Below are 16,636 nucleotides of genomic sequence, written 5' to 3'. Positions count from 1 at the left end.
AATGAAAGTTATCACACTGGATGAGCAGTGTCATCGCTGAATGCTTCAATCACTACTCTCTAATGTATAGGAGTTACTTTTATTGGGACAGAAGTACTGTCTCACAAGAGTTTTTAATCACAGAATCAGAATTGTAGGGGTTGGAAGGGACCTCTACAGATCATCTAGTCCAACCCCTTGCCAAAGCAGGCTCAATGCCTCACTTTGCTGCCCAGTTAGTTTCTTCTTTCCATCAGATACAAATCACATTTAAAGTAAAGCCTAACTCTGGTATGGTGCAAATCTCTTCCAGATCACTCTAAGCTCTTGCAGGGGCTTAAGGAAGATCCACTGTTATAAGTCTGGGATATGGTAACGGGCACCAAACCAACAGCTTTAGAAATAAACCATCTCACCACAACAGTACAGTAGCAAGTACAAATCAGTAGCACTATCATCCAGATTGAAATTATAGTAAATCCAGTGATTTGCTAATACTGGACTAAACTTATAATCAGGGTGTGGTAACACATGATTGTGGCTATGTGGCAGATCAGCAGGAAGCAGGGCACAGCTTCTCTGGATCAGCTGATAGGCTCAGGGAATTCCAAATTCCATCAGCTCATGCCAGCTGATAGGGTTCAGGGAATTCTGAATTCTCTGGCTGTAAGCAAAGACACTACCTGGTCTTGTTAACAAATCATTACATCCTACATTTTGCACTATTGGGACACATCAACCAATTGTCTCACTGTTTTTCTCCATACTTAAGGTGCTTGGAAACACCATGTGCTGACCATGGCTTCACGTTCCTCCATGTTCTGTGCTGACTCTAGCCTCCATAAGCAGTGAGCATGGTCAGAGACCTTAATTCACCAGAACCTTTCTGAACTGTGGAAGGGGCTGGTTGCCAGCCTAAGCCAGCTACTTAACCCAATTCCCACCGTGACAGTACAAGGACAGTGGCAGGGCATCCTCCTGGATGACTATTGTATGGCAGCTGGATTCTCTTTCTACAGGAACTAATACTTACATCACTTTGAAGCCACAACATCAGTGAGGCAGGAACACGTGGGTTTCTTTGATGCACATTCCTTACATTTGCAGTATCTGTAGCTGTTAAATACTAGCTGCTATATACTAGGCAGAACTGGTCAGCAATGACTGATTCATAAATAAGGGCCAATCCCAGAAACGTATTCACACAGAACTGCACCTACCTTATGAGCAATCTCTATTTAACTGAAATATTCACAAATGAAGACATTGCTTAGCCTGATTAAAAACACCAAAATCTGGACCACATCTGACTTTCAGCACACATTCTCTCTGCAAGAAAGTATGCTCTGAAGTGCGTGTACATGGTGATAATCCCATTTGTTAACAGCCTTGGCACTTACTTAACATTTTATTTAAACAAGAGACTGACAAAAACTTGCAGAAGCAGATTTATGCATATTGCATCCCTTCAAAAGTTGGGCTCCAGGCCTTACAACCCACATTTCAGCAAAATATCTACAACAGAACATAACACGTGATATGGTAAGTTCAAGCACCATCTTCTTCAAATAGATGACATACCAAGCCTTCCATTGAGAAAGTTGTAGCTTAACCTAAGTCTGTGAAGATCAGTTAATTCATAACCAGACACATAACAACAAAAACACAGTCAGTAGTTTTTTTAACCCACTTTGAGAAATTCTACATGTCCAAAAGAGTTCTCAAGGGATGAAAACAGATTCATGGTCACTGGACCCACTGCTAAAAGAGTGGGGGGTAGGGCTGGAGGGCAGGGCAGAAGCATGCTGTTCATGTTTAGTAATTGAATATTCATGCATATATGGACTGTAAGAAGAAAACCTATTTGACAGCAACATCACACAGAAGGATATTATAAACAGTGGAAAAGAAATAAAAGGGGATAGCAAAGTCTGTCCAGAGAACCCTCTTCTCTGAAGCAAACTGCATCCTGTAAACCTTATTAATCCTCTTCTGCCTCAAAAAGTTATTATACCACTGCCGCAGGGTACTATACAACAACTTTCATATACTGACCTCAGAACCACTTTAAGCAGTCCTGTCACACCAGCTGTACTCATCACATAAGCCTGAGTAAAAATTTCAATAAAAACATCATGCTCAAGTACAAGGAAGGAGGAGGTTCATGCAAGGTTCTGTATCCCCAAAAGCCCACTACTTCTCCAAAATAAAACACTGAGCTTCTCGCAGCTTTTGTCTATTTTTTATAAGGCCAGGGTAAAAGAGATTAAATATTACTGATGGAATACACGACTTGCAGCCCAAGTCCAGAAGAGTTCTGTCAGCATCACAGCAAGGCCTTTGTATCTCATCTTCCCCACTCTGCATCCATTTAAATTGTTTTCACAAAAGCTTATAACAATCTTTCATTAATCAAGTCTCAGAACCCAATAATGTTTCCTGAAACATTAGTCACTTTTAACAACCATGCAGCCTTTCAAAAATCTTGTAATTAAAATGCATTGAAGGCTAAAGAGGACTATGAAAGTAATGGAGGCCCAGGGAGGCAGAAATAATGAAAGGACACAAGGACATGTTTCTGAAGCTCTTTAATAGCTCTGCAACCTAAAAATTCAAAAAGATTTCAGCATCAATTTAAGTGCAACATTGTAGGTCATTAGTCTATCTTAACACCTTCATCACTTAAAATTCATTAAAAACATGAACAATTTTAAGACACCAAGTTAGAAACATTCAGATTTCAGACTGAGGGCTTTCATAACACTGTTTTTCCATGTGTAGAATCACAGAATTGTAAGGGCTGGAAGGGACCTCTACAGATTAACAAGTTCAACTCCCCTGCTAAAGCACGTTCCCTACAATAAGTCACACAGGTAAAAGTCCAGATGGGTCTTGAATATCTCCAATGAAGGAGACTCCACAACCTCTCTGGGCAGCCTGCTCCAGTGCTCTCTCACCCTCGTAGTAAAGTTCTTCTACGTATTTGTATGGATCATTCTATGGACATTGCTCTTTTTCCTATCACTACAAACCACTGAGAATAGTCTAGCCTTGTTCAGTTGCCTCCTGCACTTTAGATATTTGTAATCATTGATCAGATCCCCTCTCAGTCTTCTTTTCTCCAGGCTGAACAGACCCAGGTTACTCAGCCTTTCCTTGAAAGGGACATGTTTCAGGTGCTTTATCATCTTTTAGCCCTCTGCTGGACTTCTAGGAGACTTCCGTGTGTTTGGGTTTTTTTTTTAAACTGAAGAGTCTGGACTTGAACATAATACTCCAGATGTGGCCTCACCAGGACCACAAGAAAGGAGGAGGATCACTGCCCTTGACCTGCTGGCCACGCTCTTTTTAATGCAACCCAGGATACCACTGGCACTCTTGGCCACCAGGACACACTGCTGGCTCATGGTCTGCCTGTTGTCCACAAAAACACCTATATCCTTCTCTGCAGAGCTCCTCTCCAGCAAGTCATCCATTAGCTTATACTGATGCATGTGGTTATTTTCCCCCAAGTGCATGACTCTACAGTTGAACCTCATAAGCTTCCTCTACACCCAAATCTCCAGTCTGTCAAATCAAAAACTCTACACTCAAATCTCCACTGAAAGTCTGCACAACCTTCTGGTGTGTCATCCACCCCTCCCAGCTTCATGCCATCAGCAAACTTGCTGAGGGTGGACTTTATCCCCTCATTCAGTTCACAGATGAAGAAGACCAGACCCAGAACTAACACCTCGGGAACACCACTAGTTACAGGCCTCTGTCTGGACTGTGCCACTGATCACAATTCTCTGAGCTCTGCCAGTGAGACAATTCTTAACCAATCTCACCATCCACTCACCTATCCCACACTTTCCAAGCTTCTTTACAAGGATGCTGTGGGAGACAGCATCCCATCAGGATCTGTGCGTTTGTGCATACTGATTTTGGCTAGATGGTCTCTCCTGTTCAACCAAATGGAGGTCTTCCATTCTGCAGACCCTCTCTCTTACCTCCAGATTCTAGGATTCCCAAAGGGGCAGTCTTTGTAGAAAAGACTGAAGCAAAGAAGTTCAGTGCCTCCACCTCTCACTGCCTCCTTCTACCAGGGCACTGACCTCATTTAGCCCTGGACTCACATTTTCCCTAGTTTTCCTTTTACTGTTGAAATGCTTTAAAAAAATCCTTTTCTTGTTATAATTTACCTCCTTTGACAGATAAAATTTCGAGTTGGTCTTAGCATTCTTTGTTGCACCCATACAGGCCCTGACAATATTCTTATATTCTTCACAACAGGCCAGGCCCTTTTTCCACATTTCATGGATCTTCTTTCCACTTATAAACACTTTCTGCTGCTGAAACACTCAGTAGTCAAGAACTGGATTGATACTCCAAAATTCTGAAGTGCAAAGAGTACCCAGAACACCTGTCTTACTCCTTTATTTCTTTACCTTTCTCAATATGAATCCAAGTCAGCAGCACAAGATGCCCCTTTCTCAAAATGCCCTCTATCCAGTTAGCATGGCTTTGGACTGCAGTGCACTTCTTACAGGACATTTTCACTTAGAAAATCATCTTCCAGCTACAAACATGTTGTTTTTTGCTGCTTCCTTACCACTTGTAAATTTACAGCTGTAAGTCTATTTTCCCTGTATTTTCCCTGGCAATGATGAACTAATGGATTTGGCTTGGAAACATCATAAGTGTTGATCCAAGCCTCTCTAACAGGATGCTAAAATAATTTCTAAAAGGACAATATTGCAAGAATGAAAGGGAGGGAGGGAGGTGGGGGGGAAGTACAAGTTCCTTTTTAAAAAAAGAAAGAAAAATTATATTAAAAAATAAAAACCACACCAACATACCAAAAAAAAAAAAGCAAAATAATGTATGTAAAACACCCCTGCATTCCTGAATAACCAATGCTTAAGCATCCCCATTTCTCCCAAACATATAAAACCGGCAAAAGAAGGCTATGTGGGGATGTAATATTTATTGTTTAGTAGAAAACAAAAGTTTTGTTAATTCTTAATTATTGTATCACACATCTGAGAGCAACCCCACAGAATGAGACACCCAAGACTAACAAAACAAGTCATTCAATGCTCTTGATGCTTAATGAATTTGAGGTTTGATCAAAGACAAGCAACCAAGGAGGACAAAAATACTGTGAGAGGAGAAAGTGGAAGTCACTACTGGAAGACTTCGAAAATGCACAGGAACAGGTATGTGATTTTTCCTTTCTTAGCTATGTACGGACCTAAAGAAAATAATATAATTCTTGAAATTCACTGTGATTAGCTGGGCACCGGATTTAAATCACTGGACTTTAGAAGGAATATCCTTTTCAAATTCCTTCATGTTAAAAAGCGAAAAGCATTAGGCAGAATCACCTTTCTGCTGGCAGCAGCTGCAATCACTATGCTTTGCATGCTCCCCTCAGCAACACACTCACTTTTTGTTTTGACACAAGGAATAGATATCTTCATTTTAGTACCAATAGATCAATCCTTGCAGGTCCTACGGGCAGTAGAAGCCATGCAGTGTAGCTTAATCAGAAGCACTGCCTGTTGCAACTTGTGGGAATTCCAGAAAGTAAAGATGTTTCATGCATGTTTTCTGGGAAAATTAATTAAAACTTCAGACCATGGGCCCTCTGCAAAAGTTGTCACATCAAACAGTCTTCAAGTGCTCTACAGTTAACATGCAGCAGTGGTATTAACATTTACCTTTTCAGGGCTGATGAGCAATAGTTGAAGCAAAGCCTTTTGCCATGACTCCACCTCACTGAGCTTGAACTCACTAAAATACCTGCAAGCCTTCAGTCTCACTGGTGTTAGCCATTTTCAGATTTTGTTAAATCTGTAATCTTTGGAATTTCTTTGATCACTTCCAACTTACCTTTGCATTTTAATAAAACGATCACTATTGATTCACTTGTGTTTTTCAGTTACTCTGAACACAGACATAAGCTTCCATGACTGTGAAGATTAACGCAGAAAATACATACAAGAAGAAAACTGGAATCATCTTTACAGGAAAAGAGGAATATTCCAGTTCTGTCTTCTCCTTAAGTTCCAGTAAAAGCACAAGCAAGTCAGCCAAAACAAAGCTAAACAACGGAGAAAAAGAAAATTTATAGCCATCCACACAAACATGAAGATTCAGTTCAGTGAAAGTAAAAGAAAATACAGCAGAACAGATTTTCTATATGCATGAATATTCCCACTTTCCTCATCCTGGAGCATGCTGCATCACTACAGGATCAAGAAACTTGAAAGAAATTAAACTGTTACGTACTCAGCTGCTCTCCCCATCCGAAATAACTCCAGTTGCCTGCATGTAACACAAATGGCAAAAAAAAAAAAAATAGGAATGGGAAAAAAAAAGCTTAGAAAAGCAAACCACAAGAAGCATATTTTCATGTATTTAGAATGCCTTATAGATTACAATCTTGACAATTAGATTTTCTTTTTCTTTATAAATATTATATTAAATTTGTTTGGGGATTTATTGTTCACTGTCCAGATTAAGACTGCTAGAGATTAAGAAATCGTGCATTAATTAACATAAATAGACAAAATATTTATCAACACACTTCTCAGCAAGAGCAGTAAAGCACTACTCTGGTACACAAATTATCACAATTACAAACAGAATGTCCCAGAAAGCAGAGTTCAGGTTAAGAGCCAGAACTGAAGTCTCATCTAGAACTGTGCAAGTCAAGTGGCAAAAGCTGTTTCACCTTTTCATTTCTTCTTACCCTCTTTTCAGAGCAAAGGTAACTCAATGATAAAAGCACCACACCAGTTGAAATAGCACAAAAACTATCTTCATGAATGCAAGTCATCATTAAGGAAGAGTGCTTTCTTAGCTAGACATACACTGGTACAAAATTCAAGAGCTCTCACAGCACCCTTCAGATTCATATAATCACATTAATTCTCTAACAGCAAGCAGATCCCTCCATGCGAAGAGTGACAACAAATTCATGCTGAAGTTGAACAGCAATTCGGTAGACAAGTTATAGCTTTTCAGTATCCACCTTGTCACCCCAGGGTGACACCTCAGTATGATGATGATGGCAAACCACCAAACTACCAAACATACCCATGCCTCAGAGTAATTTGGCACCATGCGCATAACTTCCAACTCCTAGAAAAGTCTCAGAACTCCAAGAATGCACAGAAAGCATTTCTGTGAGATAGTGTGTAAAAGGAAGGCACACAGGAGTGCCAGTGTGTCAGCAGAGCAATAACGAGAAAACCACTATGCACTGAAAATGAAGCTCAGAACCAAGGTATGTCCTTGGAGAAGAGATATTACAAGCTGCTGTAGGCAAAAGTCCCCACACTGACAGTGATGTCCCTGACTGTTTACATATTAAGAAACTGGGTTATACATACATATATATATACATATACACACACATACCATATACAACTATATATGTATGTATGTATAGTAACTAGGGACAAACTAGGAAGAAAAACACTATAGGAGTAAGCAGAAAGAGGATGTACTAAGAAAGACTTAGGGATTATTACTGCCACAGTCTCAAAACTCTGCTTTTGTTTGTTTTTACTAACACCCACTTCACTTCAGCATCTAACATTTTGGATAAAAGATGAATTTATTAAAGATTCAACACATATGCTGCTTCATTTCAGATTCAGGAGCTAACAGTATGTATCTCAGTCCTTCAGCATAATCACAGAAGACCCGGGCTGACAGTCGTGATATTTTGAAGGTTAATGAAAACAGAACTTCTTTTAGCCTTTTCAAGTTGTTTTTATGCTTTATAAAAAAAAAAAAGATTAAATAAAAACTTTAAAAATAAAAAGCATAACCTCATTTTGAGTAGAAAAGAAATAACTTCCAGATCACTTTTGGGAACAAATTTAAGCCTGTACAAACTTGATTTGAAAATAGCAGGAAGTCCAGACAGACAGAGCATGGAAAGTTAAAATTCTAAAACATACAGCAATAAAATATAATAACAGAGGAATAAATGGTACAGACAAATCAGACTAGTTATTCTGTGAGCTCTTTAATACCAAAGGTGAAACCCAGTTATCACAGTATTTTCTATTCACAAGCTTCAGTACTGAAAAATGAGGTTTCATATAAATCTCCAATTAAGGACTAAGCGATGCCAGCAGCCTGGTGCCTTGGATGCTACAGCATTCTTGTCATTAACACGTTTTATAAAATACGTTTAAGTTCCCACAGCTAGCTGAACATAACATATGTTTTCTCTATATCTCAATTATGCAACTGTTCAAGGAGGAACTCCACTTCACACTGTCAAGCCTGGATCAGCAGGGACACTGTAGAAAAGAATAGTCCACATTTTTAATGCAGTCTAATTTGATTTCCTGCATGCCATTTTGTTTTGCTGCTGTTTACAAGTCTCTAAGAGTAGTTGTGCTCTACTACACCCATCAAAACATTATAATTCACTGCTGTCCACTTCTTACAGTCATGCTGATAAATTGTTTAATCCTCCTGTAATATTCTATGCTGAGTAAAGACAGAGAGGATCTAAACATGTTCATAAAAGCAAACTGAGCTCCAGAAATTGCAATACTTTGGTGCTGATAAAATTCTGTGCATAGAATACAAACAGAGCTGGGCAAGTCTTGACCATTTTTTTCTTTCTAGGTTTATTGTATCCTTTTCTTCTGGCTAATACCCTCCACACAGCATGCACAAATCTTACATTCTGTACAGATTTACTTTATTCCATTATTTGTTTTACTTTCTAAATTGCACACACATCATTTTAATTAATACAAGTCTGAAATAGTTTTTTAGAACCAAATCAAGTTTTCAGGATAACCAAGAGGTTTTCCACACCAGGTATCACCTTTTCCAATTCAGTATTGGAATACCACAAATGAGGGATAAAACCTTTGCCCAGGAAGAGATTAGGAAGCACAGGGGGGAAATGAGTTAGTTGCAGGCAGGGATGAGGACAAGCACTGGAGTACTAGAGCCTCTCCTACCTGCTCAGTACTTCCTGTTTTCAATCACACTTAACTGGAAATTAGTAGTCAATTTATATTCTGGAGTATTTTAATTTCAGCATATGAAGTGGCCTTTCCAGCCAGCTTTACTGCAGCTAAACAAAATAGCACAGACCTGAGAATTTAAGCAGAGCTTGGATCACCATCAAATCATCAAGGATATTTCGTAATTGTAGACAAAAGACCTGGCCAGTAATGGTTAATTTTAGCTGCGAAAGAAAACTCATAACATTTCTTCCACTTCTGTAATATGTAACAGATCTGTCATGTCTTTTTAGTTTCTAGGCACACCAACTACTTCACTAAGATAAGTAGTAAACAAAAGAACAAGCAAAAGTTTCCTAAGCTCCTCTTTGAAATTCAACGTGAGACTGCAATTTTTTATCTAGCATTACCTATATGGATAAAACAAAGGCTAATATAATGTTGCCTAACTGCTGAGAAAACATCTGATGCCTTTCTTTTTCTTGCGCTTCAACCTTGGACTTTCAGTGCAAGGCTCACTGCTCAAGGACACATTCAGGGACACATCTGTGGCTTGAGTACAAAGCTGAGCATTAATTTTCTTATCAGTTTGATACCTTTAAGTTCAGAAAATAAATGCTCATAAATTTCAGATTAATTTTCTGTTATTGCCATGACATTAAAGGATGACTAATGAAGTTTCAGAACCCATTAAAAAATCCCATCAGGAAAAAAAAAAGTACTCAAGAAAAGCACTAACCAAATTACGAAACCTAAGTGATTAACTAAGCATTTACTTTTTTTTTTTTTTTTTTTATCACTTACAGAAAAATATGTCACTTTTAGCAGTGTTCAGCATTTCAGGAAGGGATTTAGCACTTACATTTATTCAGAAGTCCAAGTTTCACTTCCTTGTCAAAATCTTTCAGAATACAGCACATACTCTAGGAAAACAACTATCTACAGGATCAGCATTAAAGCCACATATCTGTTCTCCTCCAGAATTCTGCAGCAGGTCAAACACTGTTACTGTAATCTTCTAGTATAGCCAGTATTTTTAACTCCCAGATATTCAGTGTTTTTTCTTAGACATATTCAAACCAGAAGCAGAAGCTTTAAGCCTAAAACTATAGGCAGACATTTAAAGCAAGGCCTTGATTCTGCTTTCCTTTGAGCAGACCTATCATGCTTCCAGCCAAATGAGGTACTGACTACTCGAAAATAAGTTTCCCAGATGACATTTATCCTGAACAAAGAGGAACAGAAGCTATCAGTCACCCAGAAGCAGAGAGGGCAGGGAACTCTGTTTTGCAGCACATCAGCTAAACTACCACAAAACAGCTTATACAGTAGTTTTGTTTGTACTGGCAAAAGTTGTTATTCTTTGCCTAGCCTAGTTAAAAATAAAATGTCATTAATATCTCCTCTTTTGAATTACACTGAACATTTTTTGAGGACTGTTGTAAGGCTTACTTCCTGCACCAGGCATAGCAGCCAGTACTTTTCTACAGAACAACTTTGCAATGACTGCAACTCATTAGTGTCACCTATCCTTGAGAAGGCTAATATGGTCACTGATCTCTTCAGCACTCTTCTCAAACTGGCCTGGTCTACAGATGCTATAGGTAGCTGCAAACCTCTCCTATTTCTAAACACAGAAGCATGTTAGAAACCTCAGAAAAAAATACCTTGCAAAAATATAGACAGCATATCTAAATATAGAGCATGTATACAGCATATGTCTCTATCACAAGGAGAACACGATGACACTACAGTGCCTGCCACTGCAACATTACAGATCATGCACCTCTATGAGCAATTAAAATGATTAAGCTAGAGCCTGTTTAAAATAATTTTGATAGCGCATTGACTTGAAAGCCTAGTCTAGATTTTTCTTTCAATACTGTTACTTAGTAGGAAAATAAATAAATAAATAAATAAATCTCATACCAGGATTTCATTTCAGCGTATTCACTGCAATAAGCTCAGTTTACCCAGTTCAACACTGGTGGAAAGCAACACTGTATGCTCATACTAGAACAAACTCTAAGGTTCAACATCAGCACGACATGTTTGAATGACTTACATGTAAGGCTGGATGCATACGATTTCATTCTGAAAACAAGATGAAATGCATGCCCTGTCGAACTAGCCCTTTTAGTAAGACTTCACCCAATTCTCTAGGAGACACGGCTTGCCCAGGACTGTGCTACCAATTTTGACAGAACTGTACCACCCATGATGTTGAAATTGTAGGAACAGGTTTCAATAGTTCTAATTCAATGGCACATTGAAGGCAAAAAAATGCTAACACCCACAGTAAAGCATCCTAATCACAAGATGAAATCAGTGTGGAAGTACCAGGCTGGCTGAGGAACAGAGGCAAGGTTGTTTTTTTCAGAGGCACTGACTTGTTTTTTTATTGTTGTTGCTGGTTAATTTTTTTTTCCCAAGTACTTTAAGCAGGCAAAGCTCCTCATCAATGCTATAGAAAGCACCTTAATCTCATAATTAAAGTCAGTTAATGAGGAGGAATGTATAAACCATCCCACTGCATCAGTGGAATCTGAGATCCTAAAAAGAGAACTAGTGGACAGCAGCTATCAAAACTCTTGAAAAGAGCTTTTGGTTCTTTAAAAACAGTGATTAATATAAAGATGCTAACAGAAATCTTCCTCACACATTTTGCAAAATAGACTTCTTTCAAGAACAGTCAGTACAACACGTAGATTTGTTTTCAAATGCTACCTATTCCTTCCTATCCTGTGCATAAAACATTTTGTCAGCTTTTAAGACACTGAAGTCATGGATCAACAACAAAGCTGTGAGACTTTTTTCCTGCCTACAAACATGGAAACACATATTCTGGATAGTATTTAGGGTTCTTTTTTATTCTTCTGGGCTAGATGTTGTCTTGCTCCTTCCCCTCTGATCTGCTGGCAGATCAAGGTCATGGTGTCTCCTGTTGTCTTTACTGACAGGACAATGAATCAAAGCAATTATTTCTTTCCTTGTTGCATCAACTCATAATCCAGAGGCAAGAAACAAATTTACCTTCTTCAGGAAGAAGACAAAGAAAGAAAACACAGAGAAATACATACACAGGAAACACCACAGACTCCAGGATATAAGTTATGTAGAAAAGGGAAGATAAAGCATTCTCTGAAAGTTTACAAGATAATAGGACAGGCAAAACTGGTTGATTCAGTGGTAGGTAGATAATCTTTTCTGAGAATTATACTGAACAAATTATCTCTCTACCAGATTTGTAAATTGTCTGAAAAAGGCATAGCATAGTATTTACAGTAGCTGATATTAACCAAGATAGTCAAATATTCTCCCAAAGGATACAGAGTACCTTTCTCATCCTCTGCTGTCTCTGCCTTTCTCATCATTTGGATTGCTGTCTGCTCAAAATCAGAGTTCCATTTAAAACACTGACAAAGTGACTCATGTATGAAATATAATGGAGTTTTATTCTGTTAGAAATGATGTTGAGCATGCAAGGAAAATAAATCTATACCCACAACAGTAAATAACTTAAGACATTTATTGAGTCAATAAACTGTAAGTCATCAAATAACATTTTTTTCCATTTGCTTCATTTAAAGTGAATTTCCAGACAATAAAAGCTTGCTTTCTTTTTAATTTGCATTCAAATTTAGGTTGTGGATAAAAGCCAATTATGAGGATGCTGCAGTTGCAGTTATTCAACAGTGAGAAATCTGGAAATTAAGAACTTTGGTTCTGAAATTATGGAATCTATGGGCACTACAGTGGCCCACTTATTATTTAGGATCACCAGAATTTAAACTAACTGGCAGCATGTGATCTTGTTGAGGCAGGAGAAATACTAAGAGAAGGACAGAAGCTAAGAGGTAAAAATAAAATAGTATAATGAAGGAAGAGGCAGGAATTGTCTAACTAGAAGAGACTACCTGCTGTGCAAGAACAGAGCTACCTGCTTCTCTTAAGAATAGGTAAGAAGCCCATATTCTGCATTAAGTCAATAATTGTGGGTCTCACTTTTCTAAGACAATATCGAAATCGTGGGAAAATCTAGAGGACCTAGTCTGGGCTGAGATTTCTTATGGCACCATGTTAAGGCAGCAGCAATTCTGGCACCATCAGAACTGAGAAGCCATCCCAGAGACTAGATGCTGGCTTTCAGAAGCAGCTAACATTTTCTACACAACACCACATCTTTCTGCTCCTCTCTGGTGCCAGTGCAATAAAAGATGTTGTACCTGGGAAGGATATGGGGAAACAACCATGAGAAGGTGGTTTGAGAAAGGGTTCTGATGTGTACGGAGAATACAGGAGCAGAACAGGGCAGAAATATAATATCCATCCCCCTAAACAGTAATGTGGTTCCACAAGGGAACATATCTTAACTCAGAGAAAAGAGTCCCAAAGACACCATCTCCATCCAGTCAGGCCAACATTCCCCAAAAGGGAAGCCAGTTGATTTAATCTTTTTGGACTTCAGCAAGTGTCCTACCGGACAAAATGTTCAGCATACAACTAGGAAAAACAACGTAATGGGCAAACAATCAGCAGACAGGTCAGGGATTAATCAAGGGGTTAATAAAGAGGGTTACTTCAAGCTGATGGCTTGTCACTAGCAGGGATCTGCAGGGGTCCGTTTTAGGACCATGAATTTAGGACCTTCTCTTCCATGATTTCATCAACGACTTGGATACAGGATTTGAAGGTATATACCAAGTAAGTCTGCAGATGACACTAAATCTGGAGGAGCTGACATTGCCATGAAGGAGAGCGAGTCTGCAGAGAGACTTTGATGAACTGGAGGGCTAGGCAGAGTCCAAGTGGTGGTTTCCACATTCAGGACAGGACAGCCCTGACTGTATTTAGATGGGAGGAAGAGTCTGGAGAGCAGACTCCACAGAAAGGTAGCTGGGGGTTCTGGTTGACTGTGAGTTGGATGTCAATCAGTAGTGTGCACTGGAAGCCAAGAGGGCTGACTGTCCGCTGGGTGCCTCAGGCCCAGCACTGCCACTGGAAGGGGGGAGGGACTATCCCCTTTGTGCAGAGCAGCCTCACCTCCAGCACCAGGTGCAAGCTGGGTGCCACAATATACAGACATAAGGCTGTCACAGAGCTCCCAAAGGAGTGTTGCCATGGTGGTGAGGCTCTGGAGGGTAATACTCTAATGGGACAAGATGTGTTCATACTTAGTTGGTTTTTGCTCCTTCTAGTCATGCAGTCCTGTGATCCAGATGATCACATCCTGCTAGCAGCAGCGACCAGATCTCAACTACCACATCAAGGTGGAAAATTGAAAGAGTCTTACAAATGTTCTTGAGGATATTTCTATTACACCTAAAAATATATCTATCAGTTATTTACCCACATGTTAAGAAAGAACATTCTGTGCTCAGAACATTTGAGGTTCAGGAAGGACACCCACTCTGTTCCTATGAAAAAGGGGATTGAGCACCTGCGTCATATGCAAAGGTCAGAGCAGTTTTCAATATAGAGACATAGTCAATGCATCTTCTGTGTTGAGTTCTCAGATTCCAAAGGCCTATACAACATCCAGGCAAGCTTACTGTTCTGCACAGGGTTCATTTTTCCACAGTGCTTGTACACTGAATGACTATTTCGTATTTGACCACGCAAACAAGATATTCATAGATGTCAGATTCTCACTGGCAGCAGATAAGCAGAAGTACACACACTGCCACAAAGATTATTGAATCACTAGGAAATTCTTAAATACATGAGCCACAGGGTGCTATTTAATATTTAACATTGCCATTTTAATGACTGTTTTAATCCCATGAAAGATTACATTTTTATGTGATATTAATTGCTCAAATCAGTGTCCTTCAATTCATCACTGTAAAATGCTGCTTTCTAGCAAGATGCAGGCTGTTAATAGGCAACGCAAAGGTCAGCTGTAGCTCTGCAAGAGATGAGCTGGTACTCCAGAAAAGATACCAGCTTGAGGATGCAAAAGCAACATGCCATGGAAACAAGTGCAGCTACTTTCCCTACCCAGCAGCATTCCTCCTAGCTTACCTATGCTGCACAGTATTTAGAACAGTCAGCTAAACCACACTCTCAGCAAAGTTCAAGGTATAAGAAACAGGACAGTCATTTCAGCTTTCTTATTACTTAGACACTTTTTATCAGACTGTTTTTCTTTGGTCTTCTGACATCTAGAGTTCTGTGCACTATGCTATCATGATTTAGTCAAATATTTCACTTTCTTCAAAAGCATTTCTTATCTGTTCTCTTTACAAATAAATTCTGCTCTTCCCTACCTGACTTCATTCTAAAAATCACTTTTATACTCTGAAAAATAAAACAAAAACGAGACATTTGGTGTTGCCATGATCACTGCTATCATGCATTCTCATATGGCTTTGTGCATTTGCCAGCTACACAATACTTTCAGATTTCCTAGGTAATGGATAGCATCCATGTTTTCTTCATAACAGTCTTAAAGCACACATAAAAATGAGTTTTAGTCAATCCCTAAAAGAAAAAAAAGTAAATAGTAATTAACATTTCCTAATGTTAGCAGCTTTGTAGAGATCTTATAATCAACATAATGGATAAATAGCCTGGAAAGTGCGATATGCAGGACTTGTATAGTTTTAACTAGAGGATAAAAGATTTGTTTAAATTATGAACTTGAATTGTATTAAATTGGCACTGCCTAAATAGATACTACATTCATAAGAGACATCACTGAGCTTTCATCCATTATATTTTAAAAGCAGTGCTTCTGAAATCTAATTCTGCAGACCACAATACAGATACAATTTGTATTATTTTAGAACTATAAAAAATGCAAGATGGGATAAGCAGAAAATAGTCAAATATTTTTCATCATCCATTAGCATATCATTAAAAATGATATCAAGTTAAAAAGCCTCAGGTGCACTGTGAGATAAATGCACTACTGGCAGGATTTCCAAAACCACCTATTTTTCTTCTCCTAAAACTTCGAAGTAGTAAAAACAATATTCAACACAAGATGTTAAAGAGAACACAGCCTTGCTCAATTATAAGAAGAAAATTCAGCATCCAGTTTTTTTGCTTGCATTGGAATTAAGGGGTCTGACAATACAGCTGACTTTGAACACTTTGTTTTCCTAACAAAGGAAGACACAAAGAAGTTACAGACTCCAATACATCATTTCAGTTTCTAGCATCAGAGTCATTAAACTAACATTTTTAGGGACAATTTTTCTAAGAATAAAAGGAACTAAGTAAGAAGTAACTAAGAAAAGATTTTGCTTCAGAGACTTGAACTTTTAAAATTTTCCAGTTATAAAAAAGCACAGATGTGCTACCATTTCACAGCTAACCAGACAAGCAAGTGAAGTACACTGTTAAGAGGGGAAAAAAAAAAAGAGGAAAAAAGTGAAGTCTAACTTACAACACTGGGAGGCAGCACTGGGCAATGGTTTCTTCTGGACCTCCTCCTGAAAGGAATACTGAAGGAAAAAAAAATTTGAAGGAACACAATTAAGAAAACAAATGGTAATTTTATGAAACGGTTTTCAGAATAATAAATGTCACACTTCATATAAAATAACATAAGGATCTAAATGCTAAGTATTCTCTTTAATACCCACATTAAAACTTATTCCCAGGTGCCTTCTCCTCTTTATGCCCAAACCAGAGGTTAAAAAAACTGCACATCTGGTTAA

The 16,636-nt window shown here is 38.6% G+C and overlaps 1 protein-coding gene across 1 annotated transcript in view; it reads right to left on the bottom strand.

The window, feature by feature from the left end:
* LOC136050882 (protein unc-13 homolog B-like) overlaps positions 1-16,636 on the bottom strand; it is a 179,898-nt gene that overhangs the window by 147,941 nt on the left and 15,321 nt on the right. Inside the window, exon 5 of the mRNA XM_065740061.1 lies at positions 16,363-16,420. Within this exon, the coding sequence (XP_065596133.1) occupies positions 16,363-16,420 (58 nt within the window). The remainder of the gene's footprint in view (positions 1-16,362; positions 16,421-16,636) is intronic.

Source organism: Cyrtonyx montezumae, unplaced genomic scaffold (genome assembly GCF_038088225.1).
Source record: "Cyrtonyx montezumae isolate F1298 unplaced genomic scaffold, pur_monq_1.0 scaffold_25, whole genome shotgun sequence".
NCBI lineage: Eukaryota > Metazoa > Chordata > Aves > Galliformes > Odontophoridae > Cyrtonyx > Cyrtonyx montezumae.
This window is presented reverse-complemented; position numbering and strand designations above follow the sequence as displayed.